We start from the raw sequence: 27301 nt of genomic DNA, 5'->3' as shown, positions 1-27301 counted from the left end.
GAAAGCAGCTGGCTTAGTGGCTGTGGTCCCCAGAAACCACCTCTTGCAGGCCCTTTCCTTAACAGTTCCCATAGCTGCGATGCCCAAAGCTACTTGTCAAGAAGCCAGAATGGCTGCAACTCCAGACCCATATTTCTCTCCACTAGCAAGAGGTCAGAGTAGTGTGCAGCCACAGCTGTCCTTGGGGTCCCAGGGGAGGAAGACAGTATTTTAAAAGATACCTTGAGAACAGGGGAACTGGAGTTGGTAATACTTTCTTTCCTGACAAAATCTGGCCCTCTTTCTTTTGGAAAGTTTGGGGATGTTTTTGTAAACTAGTTCAAATGGCACAGTTATTCTTTGACAGCCTAAGGGGTCTCATATTAGTCAAAGTCTCTTAGAAGAGGGTAGTTATCATTATAGTTATGTCATACCTATGGCAATTTAAGGAGGAGGTGTGTAGGTAAAGGTAGCCAGGGGCAAATATTTACTTTCTTTAACCAAGCAATCAGGATTTGGTATTTATGGTGTGGCAAACAGAGAGTATTTGCTGACTTTGCATCAAAAAAGATTCAGCTGGCTGGCTAATGAAATCATATGTTGAGAGAAATGGAGCACTATGCATTATTAGAAGTTCGCTGAGTCATTTTTCAGCTTGCTTTGGTTTTTTTTCCTACTGGATGTGCATTGAGGGACAAGGCAATTGCCACATCCAGTGATGGAGCAAAATGCCTGTGCATGACGGCTGCCTGTGAAATAAATGCCCCTTTCATGAAGACATATTTTTTCTACCTTAGGTCCCAAATTTCATTAATGCTACACTTCGAGCCCATGAACGCATTACTGCCCAAGAGATAGACAGCTACTTCCGTCAGGAGCTCATCTACAAGCGAAATGAGCGAATGGGCAGGAGGGTGAAGGACCTGCTGGAAGAGTACCCAGACAAGAGTTTCTTCTTTGCATTTGGAGCTGGTATGTGACTGAGGAGCTCTTCAACCTGAACACATTCTTCCCATATCCGTTAGAAGCTTTTAACAAATGGTGGACACAGAACAAAGCTTTGTCCTGATAGTTGTGCTCTTGTAGGAAAACTTTTTCAGTGTAGAAGAGTGTTTTTCTTCAGTATACAAAGAGCTCACAGTATATGCATTGATTGTAGTATTAATTACAGACTTATTATATGCATAGCCAAAGATGCTGAACCAACTACAGCGCATACACAAAAGGAACAGCTCTTAGGCATATGTATTTATGCTGTGGCCAACCGAGGCAGAAAAGTAGGAGAAATAGGGAGCTGAGCTGAAAAGTAGCAAATCAGAGGTTGACCAGTGCTTGAATAAACCTTTCAAGAACACATCCAAAAGAATAATACGCCAAACTGTGTGAAGCGCACTTCCACCTTTCTTTTCCTGCTGCAGCTCCTTATCCCTTTCCCTGCACTTCCACAACTACAAGAAAATTTTGTCTGCCACTGTTTTGGAGCAAAGCATTGGGCCGATGGGGAAAACCAACTCCATTTTCTGCCTCTTAGCAGCCAGAAGGAATCCATAGGCACATACAGCAGCACATCCAACTCAGATTAACAACCACACTTCAGACTAGGGCTGGGTGGAGGGTGTAAACAGGATTGATTTGCCATGACTCCCATTTTTTGTTCTAGCTCCCAGGAAGGAAAGGAGTGAGGATCAGTGTTTGAAAAGACAGGTGCTAATTCCCAGAGACTATTGCATCCCCTCCACCATGAACCTGTGGGCCTTGGGAAAGAGGGAGAACTGAAACTGGTGACAGGATCCATGTGATGTTTTCCAGTCTCAGTGGCTACTGCTTTAGTGAGGATGGAAGATCTAGACAAGGCAAGGAAAGTATTTACTTAAACACTCTGAAGGCATTGGTATTCAAAGTCTCTGAGAATCTCCTCACTTGCAGCAGGGAATTGTGGTTACAACCTTATCATAACAAGGGTCCTGTGTGTGAGGATAGGGAGGTAATGAAAGGTGGCTGAGAATGTCTGTTCAGGCATGCGTCGAGATTGTAACATGCTATCTTCATGCAGTATCACTGCTCTGTGCAACTGCCTGTCATGAAGGACAGCGAAGCAGGCACAGGTTATATAGATTTTGGTCATGTTTGTAAGCTAAGGTGAGGGCTTTGCTGTACTCCACTGCTGATGTTCTGATCACACTTGTCCCTGGTGGACTGGTGTTCCTGACCAACACATATGCCTGCCCTGAGTGCCAGTGCCCTAGTCTTCTGTCAGGAGCTAGTCATAGATGTTGGGGCTCCAGTAATTGGATCACAACTGAGCAATGCGCAGTCCATGCAGATGGGTGGATGTGGATGCAAGTGTCACTCTGAGTCTGCCTTGCCCCAGGAGCAGGATCCTTTGAGTGAAGGGAGCCTCTTACCCTCCCTACACACACCCTGCATCTCAGCAGCTGCATTGGGCAAATCACATGTCTTTAAGATGCTTTTGTGTCATTTGTCTCCCCTCTCATCAATTTCCTTCTCTTCCCACTCTTCTGACCCAGACTGCCTTCACTGTCATTACTGTGCACAGCTCTGCCCCAGAGCCCAGAAGCACTGCAGGAGCAGTACAGATCCCTGTCCTACCCAATCTGTCTTGCCCTCAACCTTCACAACAGTCCTAAAACCCTTCCCAGAGTTTCTGGATTCTTGCTTTACTCCTTCCTCTTATTTCCCTTTTCCCAGTTGCCCCCTTTTTTGTCTCATGATTGCCTCTTCAGGTAGAACAGAATTAGGATTCATGCAACACTGCTATACTGCAGCATTCCTGGAGTCTTCAGTCTATACGAACACCCTTGATGTGTGGCTTATGTGCACATGGCTTGATCTCCGAGCACCAGGCATGCTCTTCTCATGCTTTTCCATCATACTTTTGAATCCAGACAGGTTCTCTGTCTTTTCTGTGGACTCTTGGTCAAATGTGAAATTGTCTCTAATAACACTCTGGCTTTGATACCAGTCTGGCCTCTGTTCTCATCGGCTTTTCCAGATAGCTCTGCTCAAAGCACAGTGCCAGCCTCCCACTTTTAGCAGCACAATTCCTCATTGTCCCCTTGTTTGACTGCATAGGTTTTTTTTTTTTGTTTCATATTAATTGTCCAAATGAAATAAATAACATCACAGGATATAACGCAGAAAACAGATCCATTTCTACAGAGTTCTGAGGTTTTCTGAGTACACATTACAAATATGAGGCAGGCTTTTATTGTTTTCCAGCCAACTAATTTAGCCTTTTGCTTATCCAGATTGCTGTATGTGATAGATAATTATGTGGAAGATTTATTTTTGTGCCAACAAGCAGTGAAGATTAATAAATGTCTTGTGTTCAGTTTTGAGCATTGCTTGAGTACTCAGTGCTTGAGTATTGTACTGTTATTAATTACTGGAAAAGGGTTCCAGGAAAGTGCTTGCACAAAGCATGTTAGAATGAGCTGCAGCAGAAGGTAGAAGAAGAGGAGAAAAAGAAAGGCTGTAGGAATGGGACTAAATCATCACTGCATTGTGATTTTCCCTCTTCTGGCCTCCAGTGAAATAACTATCTCCCAGCAGTGGCTGATAAAACTGCAGGACAAGGTTGTGGGATGGTAGCAGGATATTGAACAGTCCACAGGTTAGAAAGCAGAGAATACTTTTAGTTGTTTCTGTCCAGATTTTTTCATCCTGTGCTTTTTTATTTTTTAAAGGGCTAGGCTTTTTGTAAGGAATGTTTAATTTTTTTACATTAACCAAACACCATTGAAAAAACATTTTTATCATCAATTATATCCAAACAAGGTGGGTGACTGTGGTAATACAAATACCCCCTTCTTGTTATTTAAACTACTCTTGGTATTTTTATTTTAAATGGGCTAAATCAGAAAAGATTGATGATTTGTTTTATATTCCAAGTGGTTTAGAAATGTGTAATACATTGTGCAAAAAAAGCACATATCTCTTTCCAGGTCTTAATACAGCTGCATGTCTACAGATGTTGATTTCTTACATGGAATGACATGGTAGTTCGGACTGTAATAGATTTGATCATTAGATCCAGCATATTTTATGCTTTTACTACATCTTAACAGACTTAGACAAACTCCCCCTATATTCTGTTGAAAACATTTCACAGTCAGAGCTCATTTCTGGAACTATTTTTGTTTGGAAGTAATTTAAGCTTGCACAAAAGCGGAGAGGAAAAAAATAGCAGATTTTGCTGAAACTATCCAAAAAGCTTTGCTTCTGGACAAAGTGCAAACATGGAAAGTTTCAAGCCTCAAGTCTGTTTGAGGGAATTAGAAGAAAGTATGGGAAGAGAGATGGTAATGCCAGTGGCATACTGCTAGGTTCAGTAAGGATTTTATCTTAATTTTGTGCAAGCCTTTTTATAGGGCAGCACTAGAGTTACAAGCCAGACCAACTTTCTGTTGCCAGTAGAACTTGTGAAGCAAAGCCAGCTATAATCTTTCACAAGCAGTATTCCTTCTATATGCATTTTTAGGTTATCTGAATGCTAAGCCAAAGCAAATGATGGCATGTGTAATTCCATAGACAACCAGATAGATAACACTATAGGTTTCTGGTTTGTCTAAGAGGTGCACATTGATGTAGAGAGGGCTGCATTGTCCTGCTTCCTGCTGTGCTGTGGACAGTTTTGTCTCTTGCACAAGTCTTACAAGGGTGCTGCCTGCTTGCTAAACCTTCATAGAATCACGGGATAGTTGAGACTGACAGGGACCTCTGGAGATCCACCCCTGCTCAGAGGAGGACCGTATAGAGCAGTTTGTCTAGGACTGAGTCTGGTCAGGTTCTGAGTGTCTGCAAGGATGGAGACTCCAGAACCTCCCTGGGCAACCTATTTTAGTGTTTAACCACTGTCACAGTAAAAAACTGTTATGTTTAAGTGGGATTTCCTGTATATCCATTTGTGTTTGTTGCCTTTTGTCCTTTCATGGGGCGCCACTGAGAAGAGTTCTATTCCATCTTTTTTTACAACCTCCTTTCGGGTATTTATGTGTATAAATATATACCCCCCCGAGGCTTCTCTTCTCCAGGCTGAACAGTCCCAGTTCTCTCAGCCTCTCCTCATATGACAGATGCTCTAATTATTCGTCATCTTTATCATCTTTATAGCCCTTTGCTGGAGTGTCTCCAGTATGTCCACAACTCTTTTGCACTGGGGAGTCCAGATCTAGACACTGGACCCAGATATATGTCACCAGGGCTGAGGAGCAGGGAAGTATCACCTCCCTCAGTCTGCTGGCAACACTCCTCCTAACACAGACCCTGAGACCACTGGCCACCTTTGCCACAAGGGCCTGTGCTGGCTCAAGGTCAACCTGATGTCCACCAGGATACCCCATGCTTTTCTGCGTAGCTGCTCTTCAGTCAGTTTGTGCCCAGCCTATACTGGTGCGTGGAGCTATTCCTGCCCAGGTGCAGACCTTGATTTGCTGAACTTCATGAGCCCAGATTCCCTCATCGTAAGTCTGTACTGATCAGTCCCAATCATCTGCTTATCCCTAACATATTTGGAAACGGATTTCAGGATAATTTGCTCCATCACCTTCCCCAGGAATAGAGGTGTGGCGGACCAGTTGGTAGTTCCCCAGATCCTTCTTCTTGCCCTTTTGAATATAGGACTGATACTTGCTTTCTTCAGGTCCTCAGGAACCTTCCCCAGTTGCCACAACCTGTTGAAGATAATTGAGAGTGGCCTCACAGTGATGTAGGCAAGCTCCCACAGTTCCTGTGGGTGTATCCTATCAGAACTTGTACATGTCCCATTTGTTTGAATGTTCCTTAGCCTGCTCCTTCTCCACCCAGGGTGAACCTCCTTTGCCCTGGACTTCCCCTCTACTTGTAGGAACCTGAGATTCCTAGAGGCTGGTTTTACCAGTAAAGAAGGTGACAATGGGACTGAGTATCTTGGCCTTTTCCATATTCTTTGTCACCAGGTCTTCTGCCCCTCTCAGTACTCAGCTGACATTTATCTAGTCTACAGTTTACTGCTGAGGTGTCAGTAGATGTTTCCCTTGACGTTTCTCACCCGATTCAACTCTACATGAGCTTTCCTTCTGAATGGTTACTTTTATTCCAGGATGAGCATGGCTTGTTTGCTTTAGTTTATGGTTTCTGTTGAAGGGGCTAAAGAATAAGAGAGAGAAAAAAAAGTGGTTTGGGTTGGTTGTTTTTTTTTTTTTATGCAGAAGGGAACATACGTAGTGGCATGAGATCTTGACTTTATTATGACAGGCAAGGCCTCAGGTGAAGCTAGAGTGCCCAGGAGCCAAGTTTAAATTCCCTTTCTGGCCTCTTTGAACAGCTGAGAAACTCCAGAAATGCCAGCTCGTGAATAAGAAGTAGAGAGTGATCTAAGATGCCTTATATCGCTGTGGACAGAATGTCTGACTTCACTGAGAGACACTCACTGATGTGACAACTTCAGAAGTTGGTCCTCTTAATCTTGTAAACACAGGCAAATTCCTTTTTCTCTCAGAGCTCTTTTTTCTTTGCTGCTCCTGCATCATTCTGAGGCTTTAAAGTAAAGTGGATGTTGGCAAGCCACCATTAACACTAAGAACAAAAGAATGATGGTGAAAACTTCTTTAGCTATCATTTCTTCTAATTACTATAGGAAATAATGAATGCATTTATTTAGCGTTACTCAGACTGTATGGATTCAAACCTCCAGGGGCTGGCTGTTTTTTCCCCATTGTTTTCCCCTCACTCCCCACAAGATGTCCCAGAAAGAAGAATTGTTATGAGCAGACTGATGTACCAATATCCAAATTAGCAACTCTGCTAAGTGCTCCAGACCTTAGTTGTCTTCCTCCCAGCAGCTGAGTCACCGGATACTCACTAAACTAAAATTAACTCTTTGATGGTTGATGTGTGATTTAACAACACACAGAAGGATTTGGACATCATTGTAGAAGCATAATTGACCCTGTCTGAGGTGAAGATGAGTATGTAACCTATCATCTTAGCCACCTGGACAAGCAAAAGAGAGAACATGCTACCACCTATGGTTACCCCGAAGTCTGCCATAGTCCACCAAATGGCCTTGTCCAACTTGTCTAGGTTTTGAGGCAGTGCTTGGGATGTGGGACACTGGTCAGGTCTCATGTGCCAAGGATCCACAGGCACATCCAATGCCTTTTCACTTGCCGCTTATGTCACATAAGCAAAAAAAAATACAACCCTAAACAAAACCAACTGAAATTGTGCTGAGTGTCTGTCCTGAATGGTGTGTTAGGTAGTGTTGTTTCCATGTATGGCTCTTCACTGTTACCTCTTGAAATTTGCTGTTCCATCTGGCATTTTTGATCGGGAAATTATGCAAGAGGGGAACAAGATTTCTTGTCTCTGGAAAAGAAAAGATGGGAGAAAGGACCTGTCACTACTGTTCGTAAAACAGTGCTGTGCCCAGGATGTCTCTGTCCATCTTGTGTAGGTGTTTATAGGTAAAACAAAACCAAACAAAGACCTGTCATGCGAATATGGAAGTAGGGACTGGAAATGTGGGTGTGCACAGGGAATATAAATTTATCTATGCCTTATTATAAAGGATTTGAAATGTGTAATGAAGAAGTTCATGAAAAATCCACATGAAGGTGAATCTTGGCAGATCCTGGAAGAGGACAAAAAGGCGGGGGTGGGAGGAGGTGGCAAGGAGGAAGATAACATAATGATAAAACAGATTAAATGAGTCTTGTGGGGCCACCTCACTTCTACTGAGCAACAAAGGGCTGATTGCCTTCTTGCTTCTTCTGTCTCTGCAATGCAGCATCATTTTAGCCTCTTTGGGTGGGAGGAAGGGCTGAGTCCCTGAAGGTGTGCCTGTACCTCTGTAATCTGAGAATGTGAGATACAACCCAGAAGCTTTGAGACTGTTTTCCTTAGTAAGGACTCTTTGAGTCTGGAGAATGCTAATGACAGGGTTTATTAGAAAAACAACCCCCCAGAGGGATAGATAATATTGTGTGGCGGCAGGACCCGCATCCAGAGCCCCAGGGTTCACACAAAGGGTACTCCTCCTGACATCTCTGACACATGAAATGAGGAAAGCTTTGCATTCCTGCATTAGAGGCAGAAACCTCTGTTTCAACATATTAGTGCAACTGTCAAAATCAGCCAGGTCAAACAACTGTGTGCTCTTTCTGCTCAGGTACTGACAGTCTGGTGACCATCAGCATCTTACATGTGCTGGGGTTTATGCATTGCTACCTTCATTGGACAACTACAGTAGGAAAAGTTTGATCTTGTTATGCATGTTTTAAGCTAGTGGGATTTCAAATCCTTAATACCTTTTTTTAGTGAAATGAAGAAGTGGTGTGGAATAGGAGCAGATCCAGTGGCAGAGGTGGCTGTGAGTACTGCAGCTCAGACATAGCACTGGTATTTCCTTCCCTTACTGGTAGCATAACACTGGCTGCTAGCATAGTCAGTCACCTACTCGAGGGTCTCCTTGCCTAATGAGCCTAGGGTTCAACAGTGGAAAACTCTCAGTAAATGCCAGTGCAGATGGAGACCCAGTGGCTAAGGCTGCCTGAACAGAAGCTGTTTCTTTTAACTCAGTTTTTACAAACTAAGTGGTATGGGGCTGTAAACTTTTTCCTTATGTTAACTTTTCTGTACATTTGGCCTTAAAATCAGTAGAAAACTTTTCTCTGGCTTCAATTTGTGTAGTTATCAGGAGGTTTGACTTTGCCCAAAAGTTAAAAATGGGAATCCCCGGGACTAAAAAGTACTTGGGTCATACATGTAAGAGGCCCAGGTTTTGACAGAACCTGGTAGATAGGAGTATCATGTGGTCTTTCACAAGAAAAACACCTTCATTTTGGGTCAGGCAAATTGTAACCTCATATGGTTCTTTTCTGCAGTATTAGCCGAACTTTCCCATCTTCTGCAAGGCCATCATCATCAACTATTTTGAGAAGGATTTCATGTTCACATGATTGATGTACAAACAAATGTGAAAAATGAATCCTCGTAATTCCATGTAGGTGAGTTAATTAGAAAAGGAGATTACTTTTAAAGAAATTGAAGGTTATTTTTTGTTTCTTCCTGAATGAATGCAGTTTGAGGCACCTTCTTTAAGTCTCTCCATGTCTAATGAAAATATTTTCTTGGGCATAGAGAATGCCACTGTTCCACAGTCCTGCCCACCAGATTTTCCCCCTTAGTTTCAGGGTGGTGAAGTATGATCCACTAAGATTTTATACTAAAAAAGGGATTTGTAGCAAGTCATGTTTTTTGAAGACAAGCACTCATCCTGGCCTTAGTGGAGTAAAATCTCAAGTTCAGTGTTTATGGAGTAATATTTCATCTTACAGGTAATGACAAGAAGGAGTATGTTTGGAAGACTGCAGTCTCAAAAAGGTGGGAGGGCTGCTAGCAGGGAATTTGACCTACATGTATACAGAAACATTGTAATGTAACATACTTATACTCCTGCACATGAATTTGGGGAATCTTTAAGTTGACTTACAATACCCCTAGGGCTGTCCCCATCCCTTTCAATTTTTGTGATTTCCTTCTCCCAGCAGCATTAGATTTGCAAGAGTACCATGCTCTTGGTCCTTTGGTTTGTGTTCTGGTTCCTGAGCTTTTCCTGACTTGGAACTACCTTTTCAAGCAAGAAGATTTTATTACATTTAGTGTTACATGTTTATTGTTTGTGAAACTGTTGTAACTGAGGTGGCAAATCAGGAATCCTGGCTACCTTATCAATGACCCTTATTTTCCATGTATTTTTTTTATTATCTAGTGTAACTGCACAGGACTTCCTCCCTTTGATTCTGGGAGAAGTGAAGTGCAAGCTCACCTCACCTGGGTGCACGGTGCTCATGCTTGAAAGCAGTCGCTTCCTCCTGAACAGCATGTACAGAAAACACACATCTAAAGGAAACCAATCTGTAACTTAGTCAATCACATCACCCGCTTTTGTTCTTTTGCTTTGGATCATATTAAATATTTTGTCTAGCTTTTTTCCTCCATAATCTTACTAACTGGGTTAAAATTACTCCATGTTCTGCATCCCAACATGTACTTAAAAGTATAACCATGTGTATGCATGAGGCAAGGTAATGAGATTTGCCCCTGGGTTTCTGAGCACCAAGTACAGGTTTCTTCAAGGATGCTCAGCTGGGAATATTAGCCACTGCAGGTGTTGTCAGCCCATATAGGAAGTCCCCTGCAGTTTTGCACAGGATCTTTTGCAAACAAAGTTTGGTAGTAACTTGGCTGCACAATGCTGAGGGCTCTCTGTGCTTTCTATGGTATAACTGCCTCCAATACAGATTGCCAAGCTCTGCCAGTAAGACAGAGTTAGGGTTATCTTTCTCTGCTCACCTAGTACTATATGGTGATAGGTGTGAAAATGGACTTTGCCTGTCACAGAATGTAAGCTGTCCCTTGTCCTTGTGCCAAAAGGTTAAACTAAATAGAGATTTGGGGATAGGGAGGACCATCCTTTTCTTTCCACATATTTGCTTCTGTCTCACTGATTTCAGCTTATTTTAGGGAATAGCAGACTATGGAGTGGGATGAAGAAAATTCCTCTGTAAGAGTTCTTGCCTGTGGGAACACTGTGGGTGGGGGAACCACACAAGTACTTTTGGTGTCTCCATTCTTAGTCGTTGTGTCCTAAGAGCTGTGTCTTCCAGGAATTCATTTTAGTTTTGTCAGGTACCTGATGTCAATAAGGATCACTTTGTCCCCCTCATGGGCGGATGAATGCTGAAGAGATCTGGACCTGTACAGGGAATAGGATGTCTGTTTTGCAGTTTGGCTTCCAGCTAATGAAATGATTTAAGACAGTACTCTGCATTTTCTATGTAATTAGCTGCATCTGCCACATGCTGAACTTTCAGCCTTCACTGCAGGTACCTGTTGGACTGACTTGAGGTATGCATGTCTCTGCGCTCCAGGCCATCAGGAATTCTCCTTTGCTTGTGTTTGCATCCTTTGAGGGAGCACTGGCAGTTCTGAACCCTTTTCCATGAGTTTATTGGCTCACAGACTGCTATTGGAGGATACTTTGATTACTGAAAGGGTAGGAAAAGGACACTGTCATGGGAGGCACATAGAGAGGTATGAGCTGTCCTTTGTACCTCACAGTTAAGTCATAATTTTTGCTGAAGTTTCTCTATTTTTTTTTTCATTCGTGAGTGACAGAGTCAGCAGCTTCATGTCATGCCTGTTTTACAGGCCTGTAAATCTAATCCAGTCACCTGTAGGAGTCATGTTCATATTAATTTATATAATTCTTGGAAGCAGTCTAAGAGGAACGATAGCAGATGATCATTGCCATGGGCATTTCCAGGAAGTTTCTAAACTAATTGTAAGATCTGTATCTCTAAAATGTTCTTGAAAATACTTGTTTCACTGACCATGGAGTCTCTGGCACCAAAAGCCCATCTGAGCACTCCCAGCGCAGAGATAAACATCCTGCTGTATGACATCCTCAGTGACCAGAGGAGTTTGTGCTATTTTGTGGTTGTACTGTTACGATCATGTGCTGTAGCTGTTCCAAACACTTCTTGGAGGTCAGCTGTCCAGATCAGGTTTCCTAACAAATATTTTTCTTTCTTCACATGTACATCCAGTGATTCATTGTCTTGGGATATTTGTTGATGGTCAGGTCCTGGCATGTTTCTGGGGCAGACAGGAAGTGCCATCTTTCTGCTAAGGAAAACACAGCACACATAAAGAATTATGTGGGTTTGGGGGTTTCCTTTTACATGACTAAGAGCAGGTCAAGGAAACTTGTGTATTCAGCTTGGAATCAAGGATTTTGTTGAAATTCAGAGAGGAATATAGTTTTCTTCAGTCTTGCAATCTTCTTTATATGAAAAATAAAAAAATCAGGAACAGAGCAGAACTTCTTTTGTGCAGTATTTCCTTGTTAATTTTGCTAGATGCAGAAGATTTTCAGCCTCGGGATGGCTCAGGTCTGGGTTCAGGAGCCTCTGCTGAAACCCAGTCTTAGCACAGTTACCTAGATAAAAACACTTCTTTGTGTACTGGCAGGAAAAGCTGCAAGCTGGAGACATGGATTTCATGGCAACAGCAGTAGCCTGTGTTCTGCATGATGGGGGGTATTGCTACTGAAGAAGGTTAGGAGTGCTCAGTGCATATCTGAGTGCATGTACTAGTCTGCAAGTGCACATTAGTCAAACAGCATTGTTGTTTGAGTGTATAGCCTGTTGCCGGTCCCTGCGTGCCATCTTCTTTCAGTACAGATTAAAGGCTGGGGTCTTATTTACTTTCCAGTAGAGAGCATGGCTGAGCTGGTGCATACAACAGCTTCTTAGTTTCTCTTTGAGCTTGAACACAGAAGAATAGACATTCATGGCTCCCCACCCCCTGCCAGAGTAAATTGACCTCTTGGAGGCATCTCTTCACCTAGTGGTGTGAGGATAATGCAGGGCTGTGTACAGAAAGAAAAGAGCAGGCTTTCTGATAGGACAGGGCCCAGGGCTTTTCTTTTGGGGGCATTCAAGTGTGTTAGGCTAAAACAGAAAACAGGTGAAAGAGGCCTACTGTCTGTCATGTGACTTTGGGTTAAGTCTCCCTTGCAGCATAGTTGCTAGATCTTAAATCTTGGAGAGTGAATCCTTCTCATGTTTCTTGCAGTTGCTTTTGGTGATCAGGTCTCTCACACACCACCAAGCCCTTTCTGTGATGATTCCCAGAAAACAGGTAGAAGTGCTGACTCTAGAGAGGCTCCTGGTAGGGTCCTGTACCTCAAACCCTCACCCTTCTGTCTTTTTTTTTCATTTTGCACCTAGCTCAGGTTGAGCCTGTAGGTCCTCTGGGCCCCAGACCAACTCTTTCATGGAGCACAGATGGCCCACCTTTTGGATAGCAAACACTGACATCTCCTAATCCTTCTATGTACCTAGACTGAGTGGCTCCTGACTGATCACATCTTGTGAAGAATCTAATATCCCATACCTGTTTGTATTTGTATGCATGTTTTACACATATCTATGTATTTGGTCTGTTCTCTTTTACATAATATCAGCACACCATTTTTCTTTCCCATGCAGCCATAACTCATTGCATCGGCCACAATGAGCAAAGGCTTCTTGTGAGGGCCTATACATGTGACTTGTGATATAAAAGATATTCTTATCACTCCATCAAATTAAAATGAAGATTAGGGCCCAGCTTCAGTAGATGACTCAAGCAGGTTGACTGATTGAAATGGGATTTATCCATGTGCCGCAGTAATCTCCTACATACCAGTCTAAGTCACTGCTCTGAGCAAGGGTCAACTGAAGACTGATGGGGGTTGTGCATCTGATGGTGTCAAGTGAGCAGCTAGCCAGTAGCTCACTCTTGAAATGCCTGAGACAGTAAGCTCTTAAACTGGCACAAAGAAAACTATTTTAACACTATCGATTGCCTTATAGATTGCTTCTCTTTATGTCTTGTCCCGTTCCTCCTGAAGGACTTGGTTTAGGAATATATGAGTTCAGAGCCTTGGCACTGCTTTTCACTGCTGAGGGTGGGATTCAGCCCATCCAATGTTGCCTGTGTGAGATGGATAGCTAGGCTGAACTTGCTCTATACACTGCCTTAATCCTCATCAACAGAGGGGTGCTTCTCTAAAGGTCTGAGTTGTCCTACCTCATTCTCACTTACAAGGGGTGGATCACACTTCCTCTGCTGTCTGGAGGCAGGGGAGGACAATTGAATCCCCTCTCCCCTTCCTCTTGCCCATACCTCTCCTTTGTGTCAAAGGTGAGAGATAGCAACTAGGTCTGGCAACTTATATACCTAATGTTGGCATTCCAGTGGCTAATTCTACTCAATTACAATGTCATTCCTGTTCCCTGCTGCATGTGGTCTTTTCTCTGACATGAGGAAATCTTCAGTTAACTGCACTTGGGGCTGAACCATTGGCAAGCAACAGATACCAACAGTATTAGGTTAGGTCCATCTAATGGTCAAGATTTACTCTTACCGAAGGCAAAAGTTAGGCCAAGGAACTGGGGGGGAATCCAGTAGTAGGTGAGAAAAAAATGGTACCTGATGAATGTGCATTGCAGTGTTCGGTGAAAGTTTCTTGTGTGCTAGATCTCTTTGTGTTCTTAGGCTCTCAGGGAAACTTCATGTTGATAAATGTCTGTGCTCAAATGGTACTATCCTACTGTCATGCCTTAAGCTGATAGTTCATGAGCCCTTTACTGTTGTGTCATGAGAAACTAGAATTTTGTGCTCTGATTCATTGATTCCATTTTGGAGTGAAAAGTCATAAATCCCTTGGGTTTGTCCCCTGTTAGTCTCATCATCGTTGGACTTCTCTTTCTATGTCCTTGCTTTTCCTGGCTACTAGAATAATTCTAGTGGTTTAATTCCCATGTATTTATGAAGAATATTGGCAGAAAACAGTTTTTTTGACGTTACTTACCAGTTTTAGCACTGCTTACATCTACAGAGGCAAGGTGGCACTCTAATAAGTCATTCGTTTAAGCCTGATTTTAATTAATGTAGGGTGTTAAATGAACAAATGTTTTCAAAAAAGCTGTATCTATGAGGGACTGTGCAAGGCCTCTCCTGTCCACTGCTTCTCAGCAGTCTTGTCTGATGAGGTATTAGAGCGATGGTGGAAGTCAGTCAGCGTGCAGAGCATACAATCCTTCAGGAATAACTCCTGCACCCTTTGAGTAGTCATTTATTCACTATGGTGCCAAATTATGGGTTGACCAGCCACCACAGCTCTCTGAAAATAGAGTGGAGACATAAATCACAGAATTAGGGCAGAGCTATCTAAGTCCTTCCAAAACTTTTGTCAATACGACTGAAGTGGAGTTTCTCTCCCCAGTGGCTTATACTGAAGGAATGAAAGGGGTTGATCTAAGTCATTGGCTTTCAGAGCTGTTTTCCACAACTCTGCAGTTGGATAATTCTTCATAATTTAAAAATTGTTAACGATGTTGACTGACATCTCAGATAGTGCCTTTATCATGCCAGAGGATGTTAAAACGATGCATACACTCTGCCCAGATTCTGATCTGCTTTGCATCACCACCAGTTGTGGACTCAGCTGTTCCTGAGCAGGTGTCTCCCAGCTTCATCTCTTATTGCCCCAAGAAATCCACAGTGGCCTGACAGTGCATCAGTCTGTGGGACTAGAGTCATTTCAGTCACATCTGCGCTTCAGAAAGCCAGAATATGGTAACTGAAGTGACCTTGGGAAACTTCAGCAATCATTTGCTAGAGATCCTGTGTTTCTGTTGCATGCTGGTGGGGAGTGATAAAGCACTGCCTGCCCTGAGTATGCACACCTCCTGTGATGAGGAAGCACTTTGTTGTTCTCTCTTTCCCTGTGCTCCTTGAGTTCTGATGTCATTTTTCTCTTAACTGCAGGTCACTTCATGGGCAACAACACAGTGATTGATGTTTTGAGGAAAGAAGGGTACGAGGTAGAACACACTCCAGCTGGACAAGCCATCAACAAGTAATGCATGCTTTTATCTAGCTGAGCAGCCACTGGGAGGGTGAATTTGTAACTAATCATGAAGAGTTAGTGGCAGCTGGAACTATACCTAACAGTGAACTGGTCTTCCTCTGACCTCCCCAGCAGTTTGCTTTTTTCTTCCATGAGCCAGTTTGGAAACAGGACTTAATTTGGTTTGGTTTTGGGGTTTTTTTGTTTTGTTTTGGAGATTTTTTGTTGTTTTCTGTTTTATTTTGTTTTCTTTTAATAAAATAAAAGTATACCCACCGCACCCCACCCCACCCCCCAAAAGTTTTTAACTCTTAAACAACCATAGAGTATGCATACTTGGTTCATCAGATCTGGATGCTGTCTCATACCACATAGGTTGACAGGGTCTTCCTTCCTCCCTCTTAAGTGTTTGACTGCCCCGCCTTTTAACGCTCTCCTTCCCTTACACTGCTATTTTTGATTCTTTCTGATTACTTTCTCTCAGCCTGGAGTCTGATTGCCCAGAGTCCACCCAGCCTCTTTGGAAGCTGCCCCAGTGACTGATTGATCTCATATCCCCTGCTCTCTTCTGCATTTTTTAACCCAAAATATTTGCTGTGCTGGTTCATCTTGCAGTTGTCCTTTGGGATATACCCCTATTGCCTCTTTTTATCTCTCAGTGGGTGCATTTATCCATCTCCATGGTTTCAGTAAGGGCAGAATGTCAAATAATGTCCTCCTCCATACTCTGCTCAGAAATACACGTCCTCTTGACTCACCTCTTCCTGGACTTCTTGCCACTGGCGTAGGCTCTGCAATCCTTGTCTTCCACTTCTCCAGACTCTGGTCAAATATGTGCTCTTGTATCTCTCAGATATCCCCACTCTTCCTTAGAGTCACTGCTAAAAGATCAGAGTGGAAAAAAGGTTTGATCCCAATTATGATACTGTCTCCCTTCTATCCTCTGTGTCAGGCATGCTGTACCTCACTGCTCAGATCTGTTCCCCGTCCCCCAAATTTCTGATATATGGCTTTCAGACAGCATGATGAACCTTTTGTGCAGGGGTCACAATGCAGAATCTTGGTCTGTGCCAGAGGCTCAACAGATGTGGTGCAAAATGATAACATGTTTTTCTCATACTCCGGTTGCTTTATGGAGTAATACAGCTTGAGTGTGCTCACCGGGTATGCGCAGGACAACCAGGGGATCAGGCCCAGCCAGCATGGCTTCATGAAAGGCAGGTCCTGTCTGACCAACCTGACCTCCTTCTATGACAGGGTGACCACCTAGTGGATGAGGGAAAGGCTGTGGATGTTGTCTACCTGGACTTCAGTAAAGCCTTTGACACCGTCTCCCACAGCATCCACCTAGCGAAGGTCTGGGCTCATGGCTTGGATGAGTGTACTGTTCACTGGGTAGAACACTGTCTGGATGGCTGAGCCCGGAGAGTTGTGTTGAACAGAGCTAAATCCAGTTGGCGGCCGGTCACAAGCAGTGTCCCCCAGGGCTCAGTTTTGGGGCCAGTCTTGCATAATATCTTTATCAATGATCTGGATGAGGGGATTCAGTGCACCCTCATTAAGTCTGCAGACAACAAGTTGGGTGGGAGTGTTGATCTGCTTGATGGTAGGAAGGCCCTGCAGGGGCACATGGACAGGCTGGATCGAGTTGGCTGAGGCCAGTTGTATGAGGTTTAATAAGGCCAAGTGCCAGGTTTGTACTTTATGTCACAACAACCCCATGCAACGCTACAGGCTTGGGAAAGAGTGGCTGGAAAGCTGCCAGGCCAAAAAGGAACTGGGGGTGTTGGTTGACAGCCGCCTGAACATGAGCCAGCAGCATGCCCAGGCGGCCAAGAAGGCCAACAGCTTCCTTGCTTGTATCAGGAATAGTGTGGCCAGCAGGAGTAGGGGAGTGATTGTGCCCCTGCACTCGGCACTGATGAGGCCACACCTTGAATATTGTGTTCAGTTTTGGACCACTCAGTACAGGAAGGTCATTGAGGTGCTGGAGCGTGTCCAGAGAAGGGCAACGAAGGTGGTGAAGGGTCTGGAGATAAGTCTTCTGAGGAGAGGTTGAGGGAACTGGGGTTCTTTATCCTGGAGAAGAGGAGGCTGAGGGGAGACCTTATTGCTCTCTACAACTACCAGAAAGGAGGTTGTAGCGAGGCGGAGGTTGGTCTCTTCTCCCTAGTAACGAGCTATAGGATGAGAGGAAATGGCCTCAAGCTGTGCCAGGGGAAGTTTAGGTTGGATATTAGGAAAAATCTTTTTACTGAAAGAGTGGTCAGGCGTTGGAACAGGCTGCCCAGAGAGGTGGCGGAGTCGCTATCCTTGTAGGTATTTAAAAGATGTGTAGGTGTGGCATTTCAGAACATGGTTTAGGAGGCATGGTACTGTTGGGTTCGCGTTTGGACTTGATGATCCTAGAGGTCTTTTCCAACCTTAATGATTCTTTGATTCACGTTTGCACCACTTTTGCTGCCTTTTTCAGACCATGAGATTCAAACTCTGGCTGGTCATGGCTTTGCTATGATTCTTGACATGGACATACATCATTATCTGTACTTGGAGTGAAACAAACGGAGCCAAGACTTATCCCGATGAGTACATGAATGCTACCCCTAAGCCTGTTGCCACTAATGGGCAGTTAGTCTGACATGGAGAAGCCTCCTGTGCTTAAGCACAAGACAACGATACTGCAACACTTTCAGCCATGCTAGTCAATCCAGTGTATCAGTGTTTGCAGGGATAATAAAACCTGCCTGCACTGATATTTTTGAGTTAGTTTCCCCTCCCCCTGCCTAAACATTCTTAGTTTAGGTAGTCCTAAAAACAGCCATAGCAGATTTTTAAAGCAGAAGAAAGACAGCTTAATATGTACTTGAGAATAAACAAAACCTGATATTGCTCTGTAAAGGTGTACCTGTAAGGAAATCAAGGGCAGACAACTGTGGAAAGCAGGACTGTATCTTCACCCATCAGGAAGGTAGGTATCAATTATACTCAGGGTAGCTGGGCATCCTGTTCTCTGACCACATCATGGGAGTTCATTGTCCAGCCAGTGACTCTTGTGCCTTTGAAAGCCCTCAGTTTGGCTTTGGGACCTTTCATTAGGACTACTGGACAGAACATCTTTCCTGGATTCTTGATTTTAAAGCTGAGTGAAGAAGCTAAAGAAGATGGCACTTTTGTGGTTTCTTTGAGAAAAGGTGTTAGTGTATCTGGATGACTTGGAAACAGACTTAAAATATGAAATGAGTTTGAAGAAAAACGTGAGTTCCGAAGAAGAGTATTTGTGATGAGGGGAAGACCTGTGGCAAGAGTATGTCAAGAGTCATGGGGGAAAGGTGATGGAGGGTTTCACTTGATTGCTATACTGTGCTTGTTATAGGAGCAAATACCAGGGCAGTCTGTGTCAAAAAAACCCAGTCCAGCCCATGTAAATACAGAACCATATTCAGCTATTGTCTTAGATAGCGGCACTGCACACAGTCCAGTCAGTACCAGTATCCTATTTCACAGGACAAAACAGAGAGGAGAAAAAACTGGCAAGCGGTTGAACTGAGACTGAGTATTCAAACGGCTGTTCTACTGTCGGATACAGTAGGGGATATTAACCAAGCAGTCCTAGAATGAGAATATGCAAGTCTGCAATTGTTTCCCTTCCTTATGTTTCCCTTCCAAACCTTAATGATTCTATGATTCTAAAGAGTGGGTGATGTGAAGATGTTTTGGAGTAGAGCCAAGGGTCGTGACACTTCAGAGGTGATAATGTGAGAGTGTGACAATCACAAGGATTTTGAAAGAGATCAATAGCCCAAGAGCCATTCTGCGCCAGTCTCTGTCACATAAAGCTCACCACGTGATCAGTCAGTGATTTTCCTTGCAGGAAATAAGACCAAATTCTCTTTATTTTCTGTCTACTCTCTCCCTCATGTTCCAGTCCACAACTTTATTTCTCCTTCTCTGGGATGAACCCTCTTTATTCTCCATCAAAGAAATGTGCCCACAGTGATGGGCTAGCTTGAAAACTGCAGCCATGCTGAAACACGTCGCCTTCAGGACCTCTTCCTTTTGATGCCATTGCAAGGCAGAAAGTTATAGTTTATGCTATAGTTGTGGGAAAGTTTCATTGACTGAAGCCAGGTTTCCGCACAGCGGTTTGTGGTCTTCTGTTACCTTTCTGAATTTCAGCCCAAGCCAGTCTCCAATTTTGTCTTGTTACAGAATACTGCTGGATCTCTTCTCTTTATGAAGTAGCCATAAAGATCAGTAAGATATTTGTGTTGTCCTCTGTATCCACAGGGTGGATTGAGTTTGTGAATTTGTCCAGGATGCTCATGAACAAGTAAAGAGGGGGAATCACTTTATTCCAACCAACAAGAAGTGTGGGCCAGCAAAGCCATGAGTGAATAGGAGACTGCAGACTGCCTGCCTTGGAGTACAGATGAGGAGATGTGGCTTGCTCTAAGTATAATGAAACAGAGCTTGAGTAGTCAGAGTGGTGCTGATTGTTTCTTCAACATACCACCTTTGCATGAAGTGCAAGTATGCATAGGCCTTAGAGCTTGTTCTGGGGGCTCAACTTGAGTTGTTCTTTGGGCTTCCAAGATTTGCCTTGTGAGAGAGTGTGTGCATGCACATAGTCTCACTGCAGTATCTCACTTGCTGGAGCTGCTTTGAAATTCCAGATAATACTGCCAGCCCAATAGAAGACCTGTGCGGCCAGAAAGCTGAAGGCCTGACTCCTGCTCCCTCATTACTTGCTATACATCTGTGCAAAGCTCACTTCTGCATTGTGGGAGACCTATGATTGCTCAGCCTCCTCCCCTTCATGTGTACCTTCATACTTGTCTGATAGAACCCTTTAAAATCGCCATTTCATGCTCCTTGGTCTGCTTATCTGAGTGCAGGACAGCATTACCTCCTTTTGCAGATCAGCATGGAGACAGTAAATGCTTACACTAGAAGTCAATGCCACGATGGTGAGTTGAGCTCTGATCTCTTATGTGTCAAACATGTCGCCTGACCTGATGTTTTATAAAGGCTATGTACTCACTGCTCTGTACCACCTGGCTTAATGAAAGAGAAAATGAGATGATGGCGAACTTGGCACTGCAACAGCTACTCTGCTTCCAGTTGCTGCAGACTAGATGGCCCAAAGGATTGCTTAACGGTATATGGAGCCATTCCCTTAAATGATAATTTGCAATATATATTTCTGCAGCTGTGACCACAGTCACTGCTGAGTGACTAGCTTATTACTTAACTTCTCCACCAGTGAGAGTTGTTGATCTAGGACTGGCTCCTTTAGCCAGTGTGCCTTAGTCATCCTGTCCCTGCCCCTTCCCCCATCCCCCCAAGTTAGTTGGCTCTGGGCAGGAATCGCCCTAAAGGAATGATCTGTTTTGAGTTCTGCAGTACATCAGACTAGAGGAGTGTGGTTTGACCTCCTCTGACTTTGAGGGTGATTCTTTTTTTGCCACTTTCTAGATACACAAAGTTATTCCCCCCTGAGCCAGACTGCATTCTTTCCTCAGTTCCAGATTATCTCTTTTTCCAAAGCTTTTTTCGTGAAAGAGAACTATTTCGATCAGAATATTGACTTAAGGAAGAGAGGGCAGGAATATAAGGCAGAGAAATAAGCACCCAGCCAACATGTCAGGGAGAAATAACTCTGTTAAATATGCCTGCTATCTGTACCAGAATTCTGCCTCAAAGCCCTTTCAAATATTATCTGTGTTCCCTCCTTCTTCCAGCAGAAAACCCCCCAAAACCTTGTTAGCTTTTTCATCGTCATCACCAGCACACAGCCCCTATGTTGCATCCCAGGAACTCCCACTGCCATTGCACCCCCAGAAGGAGGAGGAAGAAGAGCTCCTGCCTTACCTGTTGCTCCCTGATGGCATCGATGTGCTGGAGAAGGTAGAGAGGAAGTATAAAAAGAAGAAGAAGAAGAAGCAGCAGAAGAAGCAAAGACTGCGACAGTTTAATGACCTCTGGGTTCGCCTTGAAGGAAGGTACCTAACAGCTGGGTAGGGAGGAGGGTTTGTCATGTAAACCAGTCTTTAACTTAGACTGATTAGTCCAGTATGCCAGACTTCTGCAGGGGCTAGATACATGCTGAGGGCAGGATCTGACCTTCTTACTCACTGTGATTCTTGCTGAGATATTTACTCAAGGGTGCTTGTGCTTTTAGTGACAAAATAGCTTCTTCCGCACGGGTAGGTGTGTGGAAAATTAGACATAATACAAGTGGAAGCCTTGTCTAGACCATTTTGCATTTGGGCTTGAGAGGCTGTGAGCATATGGTAGTCCTCTTTATCACAGAATGCTGGGTCCGGTGGTAGATGGTACAAATCAAGGCATTGGACCTTTATCCAAGATCTGCTGCATATGTGGAAACTGTCATACCTGGCACATGCTCTTTGCATTTGCAGTATTTATGTAATACTTCCAGTCTCTGTATTCATCCAGTCTTAAAAAGCACGTGAGCCCCATGGCATTACTGGAGTTGGGAAGGGGAGTGACAACCTAATGGATGATAGAGTTAATATAAAAAATGGAGTGTGTTGTCGGACAAGGGTTCACACACATCCCCTAGTTTTCACCCAGAAGAGCTTACTCACCTACAAACACTACAGCAGCCTGCAAAACCAGCCAGCTTTTCCCTCACTAGCTATACCTGGGCCTGTGCTGAATGTGTACCTTAATGTTTCCCTCCTGTTAGATAATAAGAGTCTGCTCTCTTTTGGAATTTGTGTCTCTGTTTGTATCTCTGCCATACTTAGGTTGAAAGGATTTTATTTTTATGGTACTATAAATAACTAGACAGGTCAGAATGATAGAGAAGGGCTAGCAGTTCTTGAAGTGAAGCCTCTACATTCTTTTTTTTTTTTTCTTTGAAGAATATTTCTTCCTGCTCCCCAAGGAACTGAGTATATCAGGTTCTCCTGTGACTGTCCTATCACATCACAGAATCACAGTATGGTAGGGGTTGGGAGGGACCTCTGGAGATCGCCTCATTCAACCCCCCTGCTTGAGCAGGCACACCTAGAGCAGGGGGCACAGGACCACGTCCAGGCGGGGCTTGAATGTCTCCAGGGAAGGAGACTCCACAAGCTGCGTCCCAGCTGTACCACTGCTTTGAGTAATACATTGCTCAGCTGGCTGCAAGCCGGTGCGGCAGCTGTTCTGTTCCAAGCATTCAGCCATTGTTAGACTTTTTAGACCAGAGTCTTTTCCTCTTTTGTAGATTAGTTTTGTGCTGTCTCTCTGTTCTTCCTTCCAACCTAAATGTGAGTAGTTTGGAGAGGAAGGGAGACAAATGCACGTGGAAGTGTGTATGCCCACTGACAGACCTGCACACAGTCCAAAATTCACTACTACAAGTCCTATATTAAACACATTCAATTTTGTATTTTAGTGCATCATTTACGTTCTCTTAAGGTAGTTGATACCAGCTGTTTAGGAATGGGTTTTTGAAGCTTCTGTTGACAGTCTGCTTAGTTGAAATGCTAAGGAATGATTTGGAGTCTTTGTGATATCAAGCGCCCACCCTGCCTGCACACTGACACGTTTAGTTCTTCACACGCAGTTGTTGCCGCGAAGCTCAGGAGAGTCAATGGGCACCCTGATGTGAGATACACATGTACTTGCAGCATCAGTGACTTCAGAAAAAGAGGGAAGATGGGAAGATGTGCTACTGTGACTAAACTGGAGGTGCATTAGGGCAATATACTGGACTGGGCGTACTGCAAGGCAACAGTGAGGTAAAAGCAAAGCTAATAATGACAGCTTAGGAAACTACTGCATAAATATGGGAGCAGCAAATGCCTTCTTTCCTTTTTCTTTTGTAATTTTTCCTTTCTTCCCCTACTTATTAAGTATCCTCTAGGCTAGAAACTTAACCAGGTGCTAGAAACAAATTCTTTTTAGGAGGTGAGCATCCAAGCAGAGAGCTTGGACGTCTGGAGATGGAGCATGAGAGTACTGGGCAAAACAAGTGATGCGTATTGCTGCACCCTTACTGCAGAGGGAAAGCCGCGAGTGTCGGAGAGACAGCTGTCATTCAGGCACAGACCCCACCCGTGCTCTGGTTTTAGTCTTTCTAAAGCAGGGGGAATCACCACTTTCTCTGCCCCAACACCCACGTGTGCAAGCGGTCTGTGCCGCTGCGGGCTGCCTGGGCAGGCATGGGCCGAGCTGACAGCCCCACCTCGTGGCGCAGCCCCGATGTGTCCCCGCGGAAATCCAGCCCCGCTGGGCTCAAGCTCACACGTGTGCAGCGCACATCTCAGTGGGAGTCTCAGCCCGTGCTATAAGCATTCACCGGCGTGCCCAGGCACAGGTAAAGCTGTCAGGTTTCTTATGCGTGGGCCATTTGCAGCTTTCCTCCTGTGAGCCTAGAAATGTGAAAGGTGCAGCTGAAGTGATTTAATAAAGTCTTGTAGTGGGCTTGGCAGAATTGGTTTGGTTCATGCTCCTGTATGCATCAGCTGTCAGCTGTATTGCTGTGATGTGCTACAAGTTGGCTTCTCTCCAGTTATTGTTCAGATCTTCTATGGGGGCCTTTGGGTATGAAAGGGTGTTTTTAAAAAGGTTACTAATTATGCTCAGTTTCCCAAAGTGATTTTGCTTAATGTAGCTGGCCAAAATAAGGCGAGAATGGTGCACAGCAGCTGGGGAGTGGGTGCAGGAGAAATTGCATTCCTTTTGTATTTGGCATGTAGACTTGGTTTTAATTTTGTCCAAATTTGTCTTCTGGTTCCACACAGCACCATGAGGCTCTGGGGTATATGTTAGCCTTACAGCTGTGGGGTCAAACGTGGCTTTCAGTCCATTGCTGAAGAGAACAACACCCGTGTAGTATCTGACCCTTCGGACTCTTGACCTGCTGTGCTGTGGGAGCTCCTCCAGTTCGGCACAGTTGGTGTTAGCTGCCTGGAGCATACAAATTTCTCTCCTCCATCATGTGTTGCCATAATGGGAGTTCAGCATCATGTAGGCTCTGACTCAGGTCTTGTTCATCAGCATCTGAGAGTCCTCACTGCCACTGGAACATACTCTGGCAAGTGGTGATCTTTTCCCAGTGACTTGAGAATGCGTTTCTGGTAGTGGCTCTTTCTCTCCTTAAAGTATGTCATGTAAGCCCTTTGTAATTCCTGACCTGGGGAAGGGAACATACAGTATAGGCACAAGTTTGGCCCATGCTAAGATGCATGTACAGAAGCATGGCTGGGGAAAATGGATTCAGCTGAAAGCAGATGCCTAACTCCTGCTGTGCTCAACAAGTGTTACTGCAGTGACACTCCTCTGCAACAAAACTTCTTTTGTTCTTCTTAGGTATTTTCTGCTGAGCTGAAAGGCTGGCTGGAGGGTGCTAGGAATACGGTCATCTTACCCACCTGACTGACTGCATAGGAGCAGTAGGCAGGCTGGCTGGGTAGACCTGAGTACAGGACAGGTGCTTCAGTGCTGTCTCCACCCTCATTCTCCTCCCTGTTCCCCCTCAAGACTTCTTCACAGCTCAGCTGGGCAGTGCTCCCATCCACATGGGGTGGTATGGGAGGTGCCCGCACCTGTAAAGAAAGGACAAGGCAGCGCTCTGCCATTAGGAGACACAGTCCTTTGGTGAGCATGGAACCACTACAAAAGACCATTCCCAGAAGCCCAGAAGACTGACAGTGGGGCACAGAGGCTGACCACCAACTGCTCTGTGGGCATTCGGCTGTTCTGGGCTGGGTCTGGACTGACGTTCTTCTCTTGCCTTGCAGTGCTACCGACCCTCCTCCCCAGATCCGCATCATTAACGGCTACATCACAGTTGAACCCCAGCCCCAGGGCCACGGATGGTCTAGTCATGCTCGTGCAGATACCGGCAGCGCTCACCAGCTTTCCCATTCTCTCTTCCTCTCGCTACTGACTTTGACTTTGCATATGATAAGGCTGCATTGAAACACAGTGGGAGCCAAGCTGCAGGGCTCTCACCTTAAAAGGCAAAAAAGAAACTGATGTGAAAAAAACAAAAATAGAAGACTCTGGGTTGGACACCTGTTCTTTGCAGTGTTCTTAAACTGCCACCTTTTCCTGCATCTGGATCATTAACACTATTAACTGGTTTGACCTGCCCAATACAGGAGAAGATATTTTAATGGAAGTATTATTTATCCTTCTCTTGCAGAAGAATGATTTCATGTTATCCCATAATGCTTTGGGGAAATTTTAATGTCGCTATAACATAGCTGTTGTTCAGCTGTATGAGCCCAACTAAATTACTTTTTTTTCACCTTCAGTGCCTTGTAAGAAGATTTACGCACCACTAACTTGTTTATTAGAACCGAATATTTTGGTCATATGAGCACAGCTGGGAAATAGAGGTTGGTATTTTATGTCTCTACTGGTAATGCTTTTCATTCTTTTTGTTAGGGCTCCAGATTACACATCTAAAGCTTCAAGGCAACACCTTCTACAATAGAATAAAACAGTAAAGACTTGTGAACAGAATGTTTCTGATGTCTGTTTGGGGCTGTTATAAAATGGGTACACCTGAACCTCCAAAGGCTGGATAAGTCTCGTAAGCACAAACTAATGTACACTAAAGAAAAAAAAAATTGTCTTGGGAGCTTCACAATCGCACTGTTGGATGCTTCTAAAATAAGTCAAGAGGTGAAATGAGAAGCCCAGATGCAGGTTTTCCTTCACTTTCTAAATCACAAGGATGTTGTTATTTTCCAGCTGGATTCCCTTTTGAGGAAAGAGGGCTTTCTTTTCCTTTTCTGCACAGTTCGCCTTCATTCTAAGAAATCCTTGCAAGTTTTCTACCGATTTCAACAGAAATTTCCAAATTGTTTGTGTCCTTTGCTGTCTACTTAAAACGGACATGCTGTTGACTGTTGGAAGTAGGCAGCTTGAAAGAGGTGATGTATTGTTTTCTGTGTTTGTACAGGACTTCCTCTTGTTGATCACGTTGACTCATTTTTTGAGCAACATATCCCTTCTTAGGAAGGCTTCTTTGCCTGGAGAGGTCGCATAATGTTCATCCATGGGAGGGCTTGAAGCCAATTTGCTGAGCCTTGTACCCTGGAAACAGAGCAGTCACATGCTTCAGTGAGACAACAAACCCTCAGGTTTCCCTTCATATGCATGTACCTATGCTTCACTATTTTTTTTTAATGAAGAAAGTAGCCTATAAAAAGTACTTCTCTTTCTCATCCTGCTACTGCACATTGGAGGAGGTGAAGCAAACAGTTCCAAGCTTTCCTAACAGGCTTCACATCTTTTGATCTCAGATTTCAGTCCTTCTTCAGAAGGACTGAGCCTGAGCAAAGCCTCAGTTTGCTGAGGAAAACAGAGAAGTTTTCCGTGTGCAAACTCTCTGCCTCTCATTTTTGCTGGAGATGGGCTCCAAAATTCAAGGATTGCTCCCACACCAAAGATGCCACCACTGAAAGCTATTGCTGGTCCTCACTGCCCCTTGACAACCCTTTCACAGACATACCAACACTGGGGCTCTGCAGTTTGCAGCAGCACTGTGGGGAGAGAAATACATCTTGTCTGGGTTAGAAGACAGCACTATCTCACTGTATATTACTTCTTACAGGGACTACTACAAGACCTCAAGGTCCCAAACGTGTTCTGGCTTCCTTGGCTTTACACAGCAGCCAGGCTGGTGACAGGCTCTTCCCTGTCTCTCTTTCTGGTTGATCTTTCACTAGTAAACTGTCATAGACCTGATGGGTCTGGAGCTATATCCGTGGCCTGAATATGACCTGAGGGGAGCAGACCAGATGAGGGATAGTTCAGTTACAAAGCTGCACTGCAGGCCTGACAAACTGAGCGCATACTTGTGTATTTACCAGTGTATCTGAGGGG

At 44.3% G+C, this 27301-nt stretch overlaps 1 protein-coding gene across 2 annotated transcripts in view; it reads left to right on the top strand.

The window, feature by feature from the left end:
• TRABD2A (TraB domain containing 2A) overlaps positions 1 to 25926 on the top strand; it is an 84294-nt gene extending 58368 nt beyond the window's left edge. The window contains exons 4-7 of one of the 2 annotated variants that reach the window (XM_075078447.1): positions 777 to 951; positions 15364 to 15454; positions 21190 to 21447; positions 25204 to 25926. In XM_075078447.1, coding sequence (XP_074934548.1) covers positions 777 to 951; positions 15364 to 15454; positions 21190 to 21447; positions 25204 to 25384 — 705 coding nt within the window. In that variant the 3' untranslated portion in view covers positions 25385 to 25926. Of the gene's footprint in view, positions 1 to 776; positions 952 to 15363; positions 15455 to 21186; positions 21448 to 25203 lie in introns of both variants that reach the window. The other variant, XM_075078446.1, reaches the window with a different exon arrangement.
• Positions 25927 to 27301: the final 1375 nt, after the last annotated feature.

Source organism: Phalacrocorax aristotelis, chromosome Z (genome assembly GCF_949628215.1).
Source record: "Phalacrocorax aristotelis chromosome Z, bGulAri2.1, whole genome shotgun sequence".
Classification (NCBI taxonomy): Eukaryota; Metazoa; Chordata; class Aves; order Suliformes; family Phalacrocoracidae; genus Phalacrocorax; species Phalacrocorax aristotelis.
This window is presented reverse-complemented; position numbering and strand designations above follow the sequence as displayed.